This window comes from Microcaecilia unicolor, chromosome 2 (genome assembly GCF_901765095.1).
Source record: "Microcaecilia unicolor chromosome 2, aMicUni1.1, whole genome shotgun sequence".
NCBI classification, from domain to species: domain Eukaryota; kingdom Metazoa; phylum Chordata; class Amphibia; order Gymnophiona; family Siphonopidae; genus Microcaecilia; species Microcaecilia unicolor.
In genome coordinates this window covers 386,533,368-386,552,500 of record NC_044032.1, presented here as the reverse complement: position 1 = coordinate 386,552,500, position 19,133 = coordinate 386,533,368, and the positions used below count along the sequence as shown (strand labels likewise).

Sequence of the window (19,133 nt, the reverse complement as noted above, 5' to 3'; positions counted from 1 at the left end):
TGGTTTCTGAGCTGAGTATCCAAGGTGAGATCCTCCAGGGTAGGAGACCACACTGCCCTTCCTACTACACTTTGAACAGCCTTCCCAGTGGCAACAAAGGAAAACAGACCCCTGTAACCTTGCTATACCCAGTTTTTATACTTCCCTCTAATTTCTAAGGACTCCTATTACGGCGTTTTCCATGAGGCAAAAGGTAAAACACGAATACAGCAGGGTCCACACCCCCCGCTTCTTCATTATTGTGATTAGTAATATTCTGGAGCACAGACCAAGAGTGTCTCCCTTTGTACTGAAAGGAAAGGAAGGCACATTGTGGTGTCCTGCTACGTTCACTTAAAGTGTAAAGCATTAAAACAAAATCATTTCAGCAAGTATAGCTCTTTAAACATAAAAAGTGAAGAAGACTACTACTAATCATTTCTATGCGCTACTAGACATAGGCAGCGCTGTACATAAGCCATTAAATAAGCAAAATACACAGAATCGGGTTAAAAGCTAGATAGCTTACAAGCTTTTCACCTTACAAACTGCCAGATCTGCGCTGGATCCTCCAGGGTCCGAAGTTCAGCTAGTGCTGTAAATAGTTATAAATTTTAAGGTGCTAGGTAGGTTTAATATTGGGTTTCTACCCCACCCCCACACTTCTCTGACAATGCTAATCCTTATAAAATAAAAACACTAATAAAACAAACACCAGCCAGACAAAGAACTAAAAATCGAGCCTTTCGAGTTCCGAGGGGGGAGGGAGGGAGGGTGACTCTAGGGCCAATCAGAGGGCTCATGGGCGGGGAAGCCCTTCAGTCCACTTTTTTTTTAACTTCTGCTTCTCATGGGCAGTGGTAGCTTGAAGGATCATGGAGGCAATGGGGCTGGTGCTGAGCGTGGTTTCTGTGTGGCTGACGCTGGTGGTGGTGCTCATCTTGCTGCCGTCCATGTTCGGTCTCTCGCTGGGTATCTCGGAATTGTACATGAGCGTCCTGGTGAAGACCCTGGAGGTGAGTGAGCAGGAGGATCACGGGGCCCTTCGGTGCCACTTCCCTGCTGTAGGGAACTTTCTGCATGTGAATCGCGGGCAGTGCGATCCTTAGTTCTGAAGGTGTGGTATTAGGTGGCTTTGCCTGTAAACTCTGACGGCTACAAGAACGAGACATAAGTTCTCTGGTGTGTGTGTGTATGGCGTTCAATTTCTGTTGCGGCGCAGCATAAGGAGCCCGTGTTAGGCTCGGATTTTGTGCTGCTGTGAAATTCGGGAAATCTTAATCATTTTGGAAGTCTCGAAGTCACAGTAGGCGATAAGTAATCTTCTTGTTTACTGTAGTAGGGTGTGTCCTTATTATTTATTTGTCTTTGGTTGTTACAAAATATTTTATGGTGAAGCCTACTAATCCTATAAGGGACTGTCTTACCTTGCTCAAGCATAAAAGCAACAGCTGAATACAAGGATCACACCCCGTGAAAAATTCTAATTATGTCGTCCAGTTCTTAAAATAAGTTTTTAAAGGCAACATATGTTGATGGGTGTGATGTGATTGGAGCTGACCCCTCCCCCCCCCCAATGTTCTTCGGATAACAATAAATAACTTAATCTTCCTGTTGTAATAGCTACGATCCCAGAGTCTTTTTACCGCTTTACCTATGTACATGTTCTGCTAGGTGATTAGAATATGTTGGACTCGGTGATCTTTTGGACTTCCCGAGTTTGTCAACCCTGCAAGTTGTTAAACTTTTGTCAGTCTCGCATTTTGACCTTCACAGTTTGTAGCCCTTAGCAGGGGCAAAATATTCAAATTAAAATCTAGCTGCTGGTATGGTTGTAGTGAACCTGGTCCCTTTTGATTTGTATATGTTAACAGTAAATGTTTTGAGATTTAATTTTTTTTTCTAATGGGGACATGTGTGCAAAATTTATGGCAGGCTTCAACCCTACCACTGATACCAAATTCATAGCCAGCTTGACAGATCTCATGTCTCTTATCTGCTCTTTATTATTATTTTTTTTAATGTAAGATTCTGTCTCCGTTCCTCTTGCTTATAGCAAAAACTGGGTATCTTCTGAACATGTCAGCACCTAAATGGTCATTTGCTGAGCCAATGAAACTGAAGCATGGAAAACAACAAGACTGAGAGAGGGGGCCTATGCACAGATGTCGCCGTTAAATACAGCAGCCAGGGATGAACTTACTGAGTCGCAAATAGCAATAGATGCACAAAGGGGATGGCATACAAATGAGATGTATTGAAATTTAATGGCAACCTTTGTTCATTGGCCCTTGGAAGCGCCTAACACATGTGCAGAATGAGATCATTTGTTTCCAGGATTGGAAAGGGGGGAAGGGGAGAGCTCCTGCACTCAAAATGAGCACACCTTCTTCATCCAAAGGGCAAAAACTCGGAGCTCCTTCTTAGAAAAGTAGCGGGGCTTTGGGGTTCGCTCTCTTCCCTCCACGTCTGCCTGTGGCAGGAGAAATAACGGTCAGCTGAGTGTGGGAAGGAGAGGAGGGCTCCCTGCATCAGGCTGGAGGGTGATTGGGAGGCAGAGGCTGAAGGAAGAAGGGAACTGTATAGGGGGTCAGCCCCAGAGTTGCCAGCTTGGATGAGGAGGGCTCCTCTCCGACAGCTGCTGACCTGCCATAAAATCTAGCGCGTTAAAGGTAGTTGCTCCTTTCTGTACATTGCACAGTATGCTCATTATAATACTAATGATGTTCTAATAAATTTCATAGGATTCTCGCTAACTGCTTCGGCACATGGTTAAAGCCATGCAAAACCCCTTTGTGCATTAGATGCTACATAAATTGCTTTAGACCGGCTACAGCATGTCTGAAGCATACATTGCAACCATGGTAAGTTTTGTGCATCGGCCCCTAAGAGTTTTCAAGTGTTACAACTCTGCTAACCCCCAATATAATCTCAGGATTATCCTTGCCTTTCACGTCTAACTTCTTGATGGTTTTTTTTTTTTTTTTTTTTTTTTTGCTTTAGGCCCATCCTGTAGAAACATTTTTTGTGGATTGTTGTGTTCAGTTTTAGCAGAAAATTTGAAAATATTATGTATGTGGACTTTCAACCAGCTTTCAAGCTTTATAATAAACACAATGCCTATTAACAGGAGAAGTTATTAACATAGTCTACCATTAACACAGGTTATTGGACTGTTAACCCGGGTTATTAGTAACTAGGTCTCTGCATAAAATGGGACCTATGCTAAAATAGCACGAGTTAGTTCTAAAATAACCTGTCTTTTAGATAGCCCATGTTTATAACCTCTCCTATGTTGGAGAACACAAAAATAAACTTTATCAGTGAGAGTCACAAAACTGATACAAAGCACAAGTCACTGTGGTGGATTATGAGTGCTCAAATTGTTTGCCTTATTTCGAAAGCTATGCCATTCTAAGGTGCTCTTTGATGATGGCCTTCTGTAAAACCAAGTTTGATCATGCATCCTTTATTATGAGTTAAGCATGCTTGAAAGATGCAAACTCAGGATTTTAAATGTTGCCATTTTGGCTTCTGGGTTTTTTTGTACCTTTTAATTATTTTTGGTGCAGAGACACTAAAAGGGTTCAGTTATATGATAATTATTCTTCCTTGAGTCCTGCCAGGTCAGTCCAGGAATCTGCTCAGGATGTCACAGGTAACAGCGATAGATAGGTGTATTCACCATCAGTAGGGAGAGTTACAAGGGATGAGTTATATATGGCAAGGATGAGAAAGTTGTGACAATAGGGTACTGATTGGCTTCCCTGCTGCACCAGCATATAAAGGAAAAGTGCTTTGTGTCTCTGTTGGAGGGAGGGTGTAACCCACTAACCTGGCATAGATAAAGAGAAATATATTGATCATGAGAGGGAATCTTGTGACAGTGTAGCTGCCCTGGGAAAGCTTTTTATTTGCCTGTCAGTTTGTGTTGTTGGTGTCAAGTTTTGAATACTCTCATGCTTGCCATTTAATTTCCACAGGCTGCAGTAATGAATAGTAATAACATTTAATCAATGTTGAAAACAGTCTGCTGGGCAAATAAGTGTTATGAGGGGTATGCTGTCACAATGCCTGCATATGTGCAACAGGCATTTGATGATTTTTCTTTTGTTCTTCACTTGGTTCTGTTTACCACATAGTGATTATGGCTTAGTAGGCAGAGAGTGGAGCAGAGGGGTAGGTGCAGGTGTCTTGCAGGTTGTAGTACTTGCACTAGGTTAAAGGACTGACAAAATAGCTCCAATATAAAAATAAGTGTTTATTAGTGTCACAGCCACAGCCATGATCCCTGTCCCAGTTTACCTTTGGGTAGTCATGGGGGGTTGGGGGTGGGCCCCGCTGGGTCTCTTGGGGCCCTGGGTTGTGATGGGCTGGCTGCGTTATTTGCTGTGCTGTGTCGAGGGCTTCCCCTGCATGGAAGGTGCCAACCAGGGCAAGACTTCTTAGACGCATATGTGCACCAAGTGCCGACTTTTAGGACCAGTGGTAGAAAGTCCCAAACCCCTATTGAAGAGTACCACTTCTGGTATACGGGGCATTTAAGAAGACTCTAGACCAGTGATGGCGAACCTATGACACGCGTGTCAGTACTGACACGCGTAGCCATTTTCGGTGACACGCGGAGAAGCAGCGGAGTTCCTTGAGCGCGACCTCCCTCCCCCGGTGAAATTCACCCCCCCCCCCCCGGTGCATGTTTACCCGCTGGAGGGGGGTGCCGTGTGTGCTCCTATTGGCTCTCTCCCTGCTGCTCCCTCTGCCCCGGCTCCTGCACGGCCGTTAGGGGATCTTTGATCTCACTTCCGGCCGGCGGAGCAGAGAGCAGCGGAATGCCGTGGGGGACGCATCTCTGAGGGCCCTGTGATCACCATTACCCGCAACCATCATCCAATCTACTGTTCTGGGGTGTCGTGGATTTGTAATTGATCATCATTACTGAGATAGGTGAGGGGGAGGCTGGGAGAGGCTAGGGCATGTGCTATGGGTGCCGTTTCCCGCCATTAGAAATAGCGGCAGCCGTCTTAATTTACATAGGTGGTCAGTTAGGCTAGTTAACCCCTAATTGCCTGCAGGGCTAACAGGCTATCTATAATTCTATCTTCTGTCACTGCCCCCCTGATGGAGAACCCAAAAAATAAAAACCAAGGTTAAGTAAAGGAAGTGGTAGTAGCAGTAGCCGACCCTTTCAAGAGACATGGACCGAGATGTATGGCATTATAGAAAAAAATGGCAGATCATTTTGCGTTCTATGTACTGAAACGATAGTAAGCAGAACGTGGAATATAAATAGACATTTTGAAACTAATCATTCCCAGCTCTTGAAAAAAAGTGAGGATGAAAGGAAGGAATACATTTCCAGGCAGCAGCTACACTTTTATAAGAGCCAATCTAATTCCAGTCCTTAAATTGTAAAAGGTTCTACAAATTTAACATCTGCAAGTTTGAGCATTGCTCACTCCATAGCTCAGCATGGAAAAGCACTCAGTGAGGGAGAATTTATTAAAGAAACTCTCCTAAGATGTGCACCAGTTCTATTTCACGATATGCAGAATAAAGATGCAATTATTAAGAGAATATCTGAGTTACCAGGAAATTTGGAGTGCCTGGATCCGATTACCAGACACTTTTAGCACCCTGAAAAATATAGCAATGGCTTTACTCACAATTTTCCCTCTACATACTTTTGTGAAACCTTATTCTCAAACGTTAAATAATATCAAAACCAACAAAAGAAACAGATTGAAAGATGAGTTAGTAGCGCTTGCTTGGGCTTGAAGTGTACAAAATACCAACCTTCAATTGAAGATTTAGCCTATGAAATTCAGCAACAAAAAAGTCACTAATAGGCAGATTAGTTAAAGAATTCCCCCTCCCCCTCACTTATCTTAGTTCACGGCACCCCACACAAGTTAAATAATATCAAGACCAACAAAAGAAACCGACTGACAGATGAACAAAGAAGTCACTAAGCAGGTAAGTTAAATAATTAGGTTTTGGTTTATTAAATACAGTTATATATTACAATTATACATTTTTGTTATTAAACTATAAATATCGCGAATTATGTTTTTTTTCTCGAAGTGACACACCACCCGAGTTATGCTCGGTTTTTTGGCGAATTTTGACACACCAAGCTCAAAAGGTTGCCCATCACCTGCTCTAGACACTCTTCAGTGCCTTCCAACAGGTCGCCTTGCTGTGCATTGCTTAGTGCTTGCTGCTAGCTGATCCCTGGCGGTGGCCCAGGACTTACTTTCCCTGAGTTTGTGACAATTGAATGAATATCAGAAAAAAAACTACCCATGCCGACACTCTTGTACCTTCTTGTCTGTTTTGGATCCTTCACTTCATTGTTATGTCTTTCTATGCTAATTAACTCCTTAGCTGCACAAGAACGTAACATAAGATGTACCGTACTGTCCTGGTCACAAATCTGCCAGGATCTTGTTTTTAGCACTTGACAGGCCTCCATTCTCTTCCTGAAGGTTCTGTTGCATACCTTCTTCTATTGGTGAGCATTGGAGCTGGTGCTGAGAAGACAGGATGTGCAGGGGTGAGAAGCTTGAATGGTAGGGATGGGGGAAAATGCAGATGAAGGGCATGTACTGGTGGTAGAGGGATTGTGGGTACTGGCATTGGCTCCTGGGCAATTGCTTTTTTTGGTTGTTGTTGTTATGACTGTTCTTTTGTATTACTGAAATTAATGTATTTTTTTGATTCAGGCAGCAAAAGGTATTTTGCATTAGTACCATCACTGATAAATACCATTTTGGTTATCTTCAAAGAACTTCTAATTACTTGAAAAAGAAACATCATGATGCAGTAAACTAATGACATTAAAAATGAGTGTAGGGGAGAAGAGACCTGATCCTGGAGGGGGCAGAGCAAGATGGCATCTGACAGTCTGTGAGTGTATGGACCTTTCCTCTGTTCTCTGTAGCAGCCTATTTATGGGAATCAAAAAGAAGAAAGGGATAGGTAGAGAGCTTTTGCCACCCTGTGATCCTGGCCCAATGGACTGTCGCTTCCAAAGTGGGTTGTTGGCATTAGACCCTGGATCTCTGCTAGAGAGTTGCAAGGAGACGGAAATCTAACCCGTCCCCGCGGGAATCTAACCCATCCCCACTATCCCATCCTCTATCCCAGCTCGGCCCGCCCAGTCCTTGCTGTGCCGCAGTCACCTTGACAACCCCCCCCCCCCCACACACACAAGAAAGCCAGATTCTATAAATAGTAAAAATACTAGTAAAATTAACATAAATCATTTTCTTCCATACTCTGATAAGACAGCAGATGTACAGATCAGCACAAGGCCCAAAGCAGTTCAAATTCCAAACAAGTAAAGTCAGAAACAGTTTATACCTAATTGTTCAGCCATGCTTGGGATTCACCTTTGGGTTTAAAAGGCAAAACCGTATGCGTGCAAGGACTGGATAAATGAATTAAAACAAAGTTTAAAGCAAATTCCCTTAATATGTAATAATTGGTAGCAATAATGAAACAGAGATGCAATATTCACATAGCAAGCACCTGAGGCAACGGATATATTTCCGCTGAACATAATTAACAACTTGGCGGCTAATAATATGTGTGGAACTGGACAATGTTGGCACATTTAGACTTTAGGCTGATGCGGAACAAACTTCTGCATGAAGGAAGCCCTTCCTTTATCATTCAATACCTCTTTGAGAAAAAGTAGTAAAAAAGGCAAATGCATTTTTATAATATAACCACTTCAATAAATCGTTTCTTTTGATGTAGGTACAGGGAAAAAAATAAAGATTTTAAATGTTCCCAGGTTTCAACCTAATTCATGTTTAATATGGGATATAAATATCATAAATGAGTAAATAGAAACTCTGAATGCTGAGCAACTGATTCTCATAACATGACTAGTAAAAGAGGCCCGTTTCAGAGCAAATGAAATGGGCGCTAGCAAGGTTTTCGTCGCCACCCCCCTCCCTCCCTGGCCAACCCCTTCGTTGTTCTGCCATTGCTCCGCCCCCAACGTCATGACATTTGACGCAAGGGCGGGGCCCGGAGCGATTTCCACCCCACCTCCCTCCCTCCCAACCCCTTTCGTTGTTCTGCCATTGCTCCACCCTCGAACCTTTTTGAAGGAAGTCAGGGCTTGGCTTCACTGACGTCAGTGTCCTCAGAACGTTGAGGGTGAGTTTTATTATAATAGATGTTTGTTTTAGTGGCCCTTTACAAGGAGAGAGAAAAAATCTCTGCATGAACATAACAGTTCTAGGGTGTCCCTATAACCAACCCCTCCAAATGACACACTGATTATAATTTATAACAAATTATTACTCTACCTATGAAAAATTCCGTCATCATACTTCCTCTGTGTACATCTGTGTGCTGCACAAGCTGGCATGTTTGAATATATAAGGGAGATTAAACAAAATAAAAAGTGCATCCTGGGATGTTCTGGGTGGGGCTCCCCTACCATATAAGGGAGTTTCCTCCTTTTTATGGTTGGGAAGCCCCACCCAGTGCATCCCAGGATGCACTGGGCAGGGGTGGGCGCTGCCATTTTGAATGTTTTGAATGTGGCGCTGAAGAGTCTGTGCTACTACCTTCCTCCTGGCCCGGACCTTTCAAACAAGTGCGGGAGGATTGTGCCTAGTGCATGCTGAGGCACAATCTTCCTGCACTTTACCCTGTGATCAGAGGTAATACCATGCTTAAATCTGCATGCTATTATCTCTGATCATAGGGGTGGTATAGCCCTGCCCTGATCCAGCGCTATTTGTAGAGCACTGTTTTGAATAGCATGGGGCTTCTGATAATCCACCTGTCCTCTGGCCTGAAAGTTCGTGTATTTCCTGACATGGCTCGTGCCGCTCAGAAAATGAGACAGCATTTTATTTTTTTATGTGCTAGAGTACTTGGGTACCTTTTTGCTGAAGTATCCCTATAAGTGCCTTTTATTCTGTAGTTACTTCTACTCTGAGCCATGTTGTTCCACCCCCCCCCCCCCCCCCCCCCCTCCAGTTTCTGGATAACGTCTAGACTAGTTCGCTCATGATAAAGTATAGGCCACGTTCAGGTTCAGAATTCCTGTAATTATTTCTTGATCTTTTCCTTTTTGCTTCTGAGGCTATGGTTACTCTGTTCCTTACTAGTTAGTTTCGTTGTGGGGTAACAAAATTTTTATTTTCTGGAGGTGTTTTGTTATCCTCTGAATTTATTTTGTCAACTATTGTACCTCATTTTCTTACACAAGTGTAATTCTTGTGATTGTATGTTTAAATTGCATAAATAAAATTTGTTTTTAAAGAGTGTAGACGTTACTGCAAGTGCTATGTATGTTTTTATTATATTCCACAGTGTTTTATGTACGTGTGATTTGAAAATCAATAACAAAACATTTTTAAAAAGTGTGCTGATAGAAAATCAGTACACATCACTGCAGTAAGATGGCATTGTTTACCGCATTTAAAATGGAAATGGCTTGAGTGTTTTATTGTTGTGTTGTTGTTTTTTTTTCACTTTTCCTGTCAGTATGCGAACCATTAGATCCTATTCATTGAACAAGAATTGACTTGCCACTGACAAGCTGAAAAAGCCTTGGAGAGAAAATGTTTTGTGTGGTCCAGAGCACTCCAGGTTAGAGAAGCATTTGACCAGAAAGCCTCCAGTGTTGTAATACTCCCCACCAGTGTCCCTCCCCTTATATCTGTAAAATTAATTAATTAGGATTTATTAACTGCTTTTCGGAAGACTTCCACTCAAGGAAATGTACAGCAAGAATAAGTCAACAGCGTCATTTGAGGGTGACATGAAGTGCAGTTGCTTCATTTCAAATGACTCCTTTCTTGCACACTGAAAGTTTTACTCCAGCGCTACAAGAAAAGTATATTTAAAAATGGCTAAAATTTTGGTGAAGTTAAAAAGTTAGGAGCAATTTCAGATTCAACCTTTTTTTTTCCCTACTCATTGCTACTGCTTGTATTGCAGTAGTTTTGCACTGAAAACTTACTACATTGAAAATGAGATCTGTATAGAAAAATCAGGAGTGAATTGCTGTGCTAAATAATAGCAAAGCTTCCTAGTAGCCCGTGAGTTTTTAGGAAAGATGCAGAGAAACATATCAGCAGGTACTGTTCCCTCTAAGCTGTGCAGGAGTCCTCCAATTGCATTGCTGTCAGTAGGGGGGGGGGTGTTGCTTCAATATTGTGTTTTCAGCCTTTACAGAGAAGCAGGTTACCTGGCGTTCTACAGAACTTGCTTGTCCCTCATTATTGAAAATTGGATAGTGAAACAGCCCCCCCCTTACCACTGTCAGGGTTGTAGGTGGAGGACTCCCGCTCAGCTGAGGGAACGGTGTTGGGGATAGAAAAATCTGACTGAAAATCCGATTTTCAAATTTTTTTGAGCTAAGAATAGCATTTTTAAAAATAATTTCTTGCTTTGACTGTGCAAACTTCTCTCCCTCTTTTGTCCATTCAGCTTATCTTCAAATGTGGCCTGGTGCATTCTCAGATGCTGCTATAGCAGTGATGGCTTAGCTGTAGTAGCAGAGCTCTTGTGTTTTTCCACTCTGGATTCTGTCACTTTGGCTATATCCTATCCCGGGTCTAGCTTCTTTGCCTTAGGTACAGGTGCCAGTTGTTCTAGGCTCCTTGACGCCCTGGGATCTTTCCAGCTCTTGAGTATTACTGTATACCAAGGTTGAGATGAGTGTTTACAGTAGGTATGAGGCAAGGGTGTACAACAGTGGCGTAGTTGCCATTTTTTTTTTAAATTTAACAAAACAAATGCATTCTACAGGGTGTAAATCCCATAGAGAACCTTTTCCCTGGAGGACATATGTTGGGCAGCCACTTAGGCCTCTCGGCATTCTTTCATGAACCACTGACGTTTGAATGTGGCCGTGCACAGAGAGTCTTGGTTTGGTGCGGCAGTGCTGTTAGGGACTGTTTTGCTACATCCTACTAGTTCTTGGATTCAGCTGCTGCTGACGCTAAGGAAGGTGAAATTGTCCTACCTGATAATCTTCTTTCCTTTGGTAGCAGCAAATAAAACCAGGATCCCACCCTCTTGATCTTTTGTCTGCTGTATCGCATGGGCGCGTGTTGCTTTTATTCTGCATTGGTTCACCATGTAGCAATCGCACATTAAAAAAAATAAAATAACTAGAGTACATCATATAGGATCAGAAACAGGACAACAAAGATTTCCTTTCAGTTGTCAGATTGGGAATTTTTGATACCTGATGGACGGGAGTTTGCTTGTCGCCTTGGGGTGTGACTGGAACAGGCTACAACCAGATGGCTATAGTCTGACCAGGACCCGACCCGGAACATACTAGGGTGATTTCAGGCCTGGTTTGTTGGGCAGCTTTGGTAGTTGACATACTGACTTTGGGAAGAGGTATCCATCCTATAATCAGATCCAGTGACCTCTATCTCCATCTGATTGTAGACACAACCCACTAGTTCTTGATTCATCTGCTTCTACTAAAGGAAAGAAAGTGATCAGGTAAAGCATAATTTTAACACATGGATGGACCAACTTATTTTTTTCTCTTTTTTAGAAGTCAACAGATTGTAACTTTTTCAAATGGAGGCTGCTAAAATAATGCAGTAAAGATACTATACCAGTGGGACAATTCCTGCGGTTATGCAGGCTTTGTTAGTGGTTTTTTTTGAATTGAGGTTATCCATATATACTGGTTAAGCAAGATTATAAAAAAACTGCTCTTCATGCACAGCAAAATTTCCCTAAAGATTCTCTGGTGTGTGTTATCTTTATTCACCCAAGGTTTCTTCAGTTCATAATATAATTTTTGAAGTACTTGGCCAATTTTACAATATCTTTCTCTTTTTTGGATCAGCCCCAATTTATTGGACATAGAAAAATGTGATCATTGTGTCTACTGTTGTTAAGTGTGGGAACAGGATTTTGAGTTCTAAGTATATATTTTTTATGCCTCTCTTCAGACTGTGATACTATGCGAGTTGTTTGTTGTGTTTAAATATCCATGTTGCTCTCTATAGGACAGACTCGTAGAAAAATAAAATTGAGTGGCTGAACATAAGCTATTTGCAACATCAATGGAAGGAGGCTCCATTTTTGTCTCATTGAATTCGTGCAGGGCGTACTTTGGTAGATTTTTCATTTGCAGTGGTATCGGAAAGAACACTGGTTTATTTTTCACTGGAATACTGTTTCCCCAGTGGGGCTAAACCAGGAGATAGATTGGATGGATTTTTGACTTTCTGGTAGTTATTAGATGGGAGAGTTCAACAGGGACTTTATTATTAGTTCAGTTGTCTCAAGTATAGTGTTTTTCATCGGTAACCTTGGGGTAGCCCAGCTTAAAGGAGCTGCCTGTCAATGTGTTCTAAGTTTGTGTGTGTGTGTGTATATATATATATATATATATATATATATATACTAGCCGTTAAGGCCCGTTAAAACGGGCGAGATTTCCAGCTACCCTCCTCGCCGCCGCTCCCTCCCCCCTCTATGCCGGGCCCCCTGCACTGACCTGACAGCACCTATCACCTCCGTGTGAAAGTGCTGCAGGCAGCAGCAGATCGCTCTGCTGCTGCCTGCAGCGCTTCCCACACAGAGGTGAGAGGCGCTGTCGGGTCAGTGCAGGGGGCCCGATACGGAGGGGAGCGGGGGTAGGGGGGAGGTTGGTGCACACGATTTTCATTTCCAGGCGGCAGTGGCCGACAGTCCGACTCCGTTTCCCTCTCTGTTCCGCCCTCTGACGTCATCACGTCTTGATGCGAGGGCGGGACAGAGAGGGAAGTCTCTACTGCGCATTTGCAGGTGAGTCGGTCACTTGCCATTTATATGTTTGATATATTAGACATTATACATGAGTTTGTATGAATGTATTGTATTTAATTGAATTGTTTTATTTTGTTTGTTTTATTTTGTTATTTAGTTTTAGTTCCCTGAGGAAACATAGGTCTATGTTGGGACTAAAATTGTTGTAGATTCATATTTTTGAAGATATATTCATTATGGATGGAATAAGAAAACTGTATCTGTGAATTTTGTTGTACCAAGAGGTAGAGAAGAAAAGGCCACATGGAGATAAGTATTGTCTCTGAATTGTAACCATATATGTTGGAGATACTGATGTCCTCTTGATATATATATAATCACATTCATTGTTATTTTTATAAGCACTTTTATTTATTAATTGTATTTACCAAATATATATGGCTGTGATTATATATTTTTGAGCTTGGTTTTATACATATTTCCCGAAGCTTTATTTTTTTTCTTCCAAAGTATTTACATTGAGATCTTTAGACTTTATGATAATCTCCTTTCTCCTGGTGGCTGTTCCTCTTCCAAAGCACCCAAGTATCCTTCTAGATTTTTCTGTTGCCTTTTCCACCTGTTCGGCCACCTTAAGATCATCACATCTGATCACATCCAAATCCCGCTCCTCTTTTGAGCACAAAAGTTCTTCACCTCTTAATTGTATTGTTCCCTTGGGTTTTTGCAGCCCAAATGCATGACCCTGCATTATTATTTGTATTATTTTTTTTTTGTTTTTAGCATTGAATCTTAGCTGCCAAATTCTGGGCCATTTTTCAAGCTTTTCTAGGTCATTCCTCATGTTATCCACACCATCAGGGGTGTCTACCCTATTGCAGATTTTGGTATCGTCCTCAAAGAGGCAAACCTTATCAGACAGCCCTTCAACAATATTTTTTTATAAAAATCTTAAAGTGAACTGGCCCAAGAACCAAACCTTGAAGCACACCACTGGTAACATCCTTTTCCTCAGAGTGAGCTCTGTTTACCACTGCCCTCTGTCGCCTTCCACTCATCCATTTCCTACCCAGTCGGGTCATTTTAGGGCCCATGCCAAGGGCACTCAGTTTATTAGTCATCACTGCAAAACTATGTTGTGGTATATTTAGATTTTAGCAAAGCCTTGGCATTACAATAGACCGCAACTTAACACTAGAGAGCCAAGCGGCATCCACAACAAAGAAAATGTTCCGCTCAATGTGGAAACAGAAACGCCTGAAACAATTCTTCCCGAGGGAAACATTCCGCAACCTGATACAATCAATGGTGCTAAGCCACGTAGACTACTGCAATGGAATTTATGCAGGATGCAAAGAACAAACCTTAAACTCCAGACTGCTCAAAACACGGCAGCTAGGCTTATATTTGAAAAAATGCGATTTGAAAGCGCAAAACCCCTCCGCGAAAAACTGTACTGGTTCGCAATCAAAGAACGCATTGCCTTCAAAATCTGTACCCTGGTCCACAAGACTATCTATGGTGAAGCCCTGGGATGCATGACAGACTTGATCGACTTACCAACTAGAAACACATCAGAGTCAACACAATCATATCTAAATCTGCACTACCCAAGCTGCAAAGGACTTAAATACAAATCAACTTACGCATCCAGCTTCTCCTACATAAGCACACAACTATGGAACACATTGCCAAAAGCCTTGAAATCGACGTTCGACCACCTATACTTTCGGAAATCACTAAAAACTAACCTGTTCAAAAAGGCATACCCCACCGATCCAACTTAAATGCCTGATCCATGCAACACAACAGAACTAAAGTACTTAGTGGACAAAACGCAACTCCTCCGATGTACGTTTCCCTAATGTGGCTATACCACATGAACTTCATCTTACCACGACATCACTTTGTATTTGTTCTCACCGGAGTCTGCAAACGTCTCTCCGGTACTATGTAAGCCACATTGAGCCTACAAATAGGTGGAAAAATGTGGGATACAAATAAATAAATAGTACTCTCCCTCGATCCAACTCTCTAGTCTCTCAGTCAAAGAAATTAATCGGATGTATCTGACAAACCTGCCTGTAGTAAAGCATGCTGCCTTGGTCCTTTAATCTTTTGGATTCCAAAACCTTTATTATTCTCTGTTTTAAAAGCATTTCCATTAATTTACTTACTACAGAAGTCATTTACTACTACTATTAGTACTTATCATTTCTATAGCATTCTTGACCTCTTCCTTACTTCCACTCTTGTGTTTAGGGATCACTCCTGCTCTTCTCCAGTCCTCTGGGTCCATTCCCTACTGTAGTGAAGCAGTGAAGGTCAGCTAGTGGAGCTGCCAGAATTCCCTAAGTTCCTTCCATACTCTCACATGTATGTCATCTGGCCCCATCTCTTTGTCCACTTTTAGTTTAGCCAGCTCCTCACAAACACAGTCCTCTGAAAATCGTTCAGAGACTGCCACACCTTGTCACCCTCAAGGTGTTCTGCGCTGTTATCCAGGTCTGTAGGTGGTAGCCTTGTGAGGGCTGTTAGCCCTTGGTATACCTAGCCTTAGGGAATTCTGCCTGTGCTCTGCTTTTCCCTTCAACCAGTCCTTCTCCTCTCAGGTTCCAGCCAGCCTTTACCCTTCAAAAGGAATCTCCCTGAAAATAAACCAGTAACTCCCAGAATTGTTACTGAAGTGCTGTATTGTACAACAGCATTAGGTTTTCAAATACACTACAGCCTTCCAGCTTCCTTCCATTCAAAAAAAAAAAAAAAAAGAAAAGCTCCCCTGGGCTTACTGTTAAACTTCACAGGCTACAAACATTAGAAAATTAAAGATCACTATTCGTCTTTATAACAAGTTAGGCAACATTTCATTACCCCAACTTACAAACATTACAAAGCGTCACACCCATTCCAAATGTACTGGGCAATTGTAACTTGCAGTATTTCAGGCAGCTTCAGTACTCGCAATACTAAGGAGGAATTATTTCTCCCTTCCTCCATTCACCATTAAACTGCAGCATGCCTGGGAGTAACCACCCGCCCTTCTGCATTCACCAGTCCTCTCTTTGGTAATAGAGAATCAACAGAACTCCCACACTTATTAGCTTTGCTTAACTGCTTCATACCAGAGAAGGCATTGGTCTGTATTCACCAGATTTTTACCTAAACTCCCCCCCCCCCCCCCCCCCCCATTTCTTTTCTGGGTTAATTCAGGCAGCAAGTAATCCTTTACCATAAGCTAGCTGAATTTCTTACTATTTTGCATTTCCTAAGGCAATTGCTCTTCTGTACTAGCAAACCAAAACCTTGCTAACCTTCCTTGCAGCTTGTTTCTGGTCTGTTTCAGCAAGAAAAAACTTTTTGACTAGGGTTGCCTTCTTTGCTTCCCCACTTAAGGCAACTCCCTTTCACCAAAGAACTTTTCTTTTCTCTTTTCCCCAGTTTCTCTGTGCCTTACTTCCAGTTTAGGGAATTCCTCCTATCCCAGTCTCTCCTTATTCTGGTACCACCAGCTTGGCTTCCCAAAGGCTCTGACTCCCACCTAGGTCTCTCCCTTCCTGTAGATGGCCCACTTCCCAATAGTATGACCTTCTGTTACATTTGTTTAAGGAGGAAATCCATGCTTACCGGTGGCTCACAGTTCCAGCCTCAGCCCCCAGTCCCCACCTACCCGCCCTTAGCTCCCTTTTTGTTCTTGCCACCCTGTGTCTCTCTTACCTGAAAGCGGCAGCATCATTAAAAGAAGCAGGCTGCTGGCCTGAGCCTTCCCTCAATGTGTCCTGACCTTGCGGAAACAGGAAATTACATCAGAGGAGGGTGGGACACAGTGAGGGAAGGCCTGAGTCGGCACCCTGCTTCTTTCACCGGCGCTGTCAAGCTGCCGCTTAGAGGTAAGAGACGCAGGGTGGCAAGAACAAAAAGGGGGCTGTCACATGAGCTGGAATTGGAACTAGCAGCAGCAGCGGAGAAGGAGGCTAAGGCTGGAACTCGGTGGCTGAAAAGGGGGGGCAGGTGGGGGCTGGGGCGAATCACTGGATATGAATGGGAAGGTAGAGGAGAGAGGAGAATTGCTGGGGAGGGTAAGGGCAGGGGAGAGAGGAGAATCGCTGGGGAGGGTAGGTCAGGGGAGAGAGGAGAATTGCTGGGGAGGGGAAGGGTAAGGGGCAGGGGAGAGAGGAGAATCGCTGTGGAGGGCAAGGGGAGAGAGGAGAATTGCTGGGAGGGGAAGCGGAGTGAGTAGAGTCGCTGGGGAGGGGAAGGGCAGGGGAGAGAGGAGAATCGCTGGACATGGGTTGGAGGGAAGGAAAGACGGAGAAAAGGTGATGCACATGGATGGACAAGGAGAGAGGAGATATGCAGGGACATGGATCCAGGGAGGGAAGAGAGGAAGATATGCACATGAAGCGAGATGTGAAAAATGCTGGACATAAATGGAGAAAATAGTGCAAAAAGTATACTTCCTCCAGTCAAGTCTTCGGATGACCCAGCTTTTATTTATGGATGTAGGGCAAGAAGTGAAGAAGAAGGAGGAAAATAAAGAAATAAATGGACAAGAAACCCTGGAACATAGTTAAGAGAACAGATAGAGAGCAGCAGAATCAGAGACTGAGACCAGCATGATCAGAAAAAACAGTCACCAGACAGCAAAGGTAGAAAAAAATCATTTTATTTTTCAACTTTACTGTTTGGAATGTGTCCAATTGAGAAACTTACATCTGCTGTCTTATTTTGCACTGTATAGGAGGAAAACGGTCTTTCTGTTTTCCTGGTATGTGCTACATGCAGAGTCTAGCTTCTTAGGATTTCAAGTTAATTTTTGCAGAAGGGGCTATCTCTGTTCTGCTTATGTGACTGAGGTGAATGATTCGGCTTCTAGTGTCTGTGTGGGAATTTGTAACAGTTCAGCAGTTCCAGTTTTCTCCAGTAGTGGTATATATGGGTATAGTGGATATATAGGTGAGAAATGTCTGACAGTAAATCAGGCCACCTATGGAAAGGTTCTTGCCCGTGCTCTCTTGTTTTGTGTATTGTCCCACTGTTCCTCTTGGGAAGATGCTTCTCTCTGTCTGGCAGCTATGCTGACCCCTAGCTCCCTTGTATGTCCTCAATTGTTTTGTCCTCCTGTGCAGGTTCTGTCATCTGAGGGGATTCTCTGTTGAATTTTGTGAGCTCTGTTATGTGGGAGCTGTCTTTCATGTTCTGTGTACAGCTCTGCTACATATGACTAGTCGCGCTCTAGAAGTAAGAGGTGGTACTATTAGCAGTAGTATGCCTCCTTTTGGAGGTTCATTCTCTCTCCAGAGGAGGTTTTCTGATATCCTCTGTCATCTGTGGTTGTTCTCTGGGGTCGCTGCTGCTCTGGTAGTCCTCAGCTATCTCTCTTGCCTATGGAGTTCTCTCCATCTCTTACTGTGGTTCTCTGCTGTAGTCTATCCTCTGCAGAGCTCATCAGTTTCCTCTGTCACTTAGGGTACTTTGCAGTTCACTTTGTCTCCTTTGGAGGTTCTCCAATCCTGGTCACCTGTGGTTCCTTCTGTATCACCATCCTTGCCTCTATGGCCTGTCGCATGTCTTTCACTGTGCAGATTCTTCCAGCATTTGTCAGCTTTGACTTCCTGGCTAGCGGCAGAGATTCTCGAATGCTGCTTCTGCTAGGGAGTCCTTCTGACAGCATCAGTCTGCTATGGGTTTCTCAGCTGCCCTGTTCCTTGAAGTATTCTCAGGTACTTCTCACTGCAGTGATGTTTCATGGTAGGACGTGGCAGCTTTGTGTTCAGTCCCTTCGGATGGTGTCTTCTGTTTACCTCTCTCAGCCATGGCTGGTGGCTCTGTGGTGTTGGTCTACTGCAGGCTGCTATTGGGCTCTGTGCAGGCCCCTTATTCTTAGTCTTGGCCCCATCGCCTCACCTGTAGAGCTTCCACCTCTGTCCAATGCCTCCCCTTTTTCTGGCTTGTGCCCTAGCATCATTGAGTCAGGGTTTAGCTCTTTATATCTGGATTCTCCGAGGACAAGCAGGCTGCTTGTTCTCACTGATGGGTGACGTCCACGGCAGCCCCTCCAATCGGAAACTTCTCTAGCAAAGTCCTTTGCTAGTCCTCGCGCGCCCGCGCGCACCGCGCATGCGCGGCCGTCTTCCCGCCCGAAACCGGCTCGAGCCGGCCAGTCTTCTTTTGTCCGCACTCGGTACGGTCGTGTTTTCGCCGTGTCGAGCCCCGGAAAGTCGACCCTCGCGCGTCCAAATTAATTTTGACGTGTTTTTTCTTCGGAAAAGTCTTTCAAGTGTCGGGAAGTGCTCCGGAAACCCCCCCCCCCGGGTTTCGTGTTAATCCTCCCTGTACTTCCAGCTTTTTGCCCCGATAAGTTTTCTTTCGTCGTCGGGGTAGGCCTCTTTTCGGCCTCG

The 19,133-nt window shown here is 43.5% G+C and overlaps 1 protein-coding gene across 1 annotated transcript in view; it reads left to right on the top strand.

The window, feature by feature from the left end:
- Window positions 1-824: 824 nt before the first annotated feature.
- GPAT3 (glycerol-3-phosphate acyltransferase 3) overlaps window positions 825-19,133 on the top strand; it is a 147,318-nt gene continuing 129,009 nt past the window's right edge. Inside the window, 1 exon segment of the mRNA XM_030190558.1 lies at window positions 825-995. Within this exon segment, the coding sequence (XP_030046418.1) occupies window positions 855-995 (141 nt within the window). The 5' untranslated portion in view covers window positions 825-854.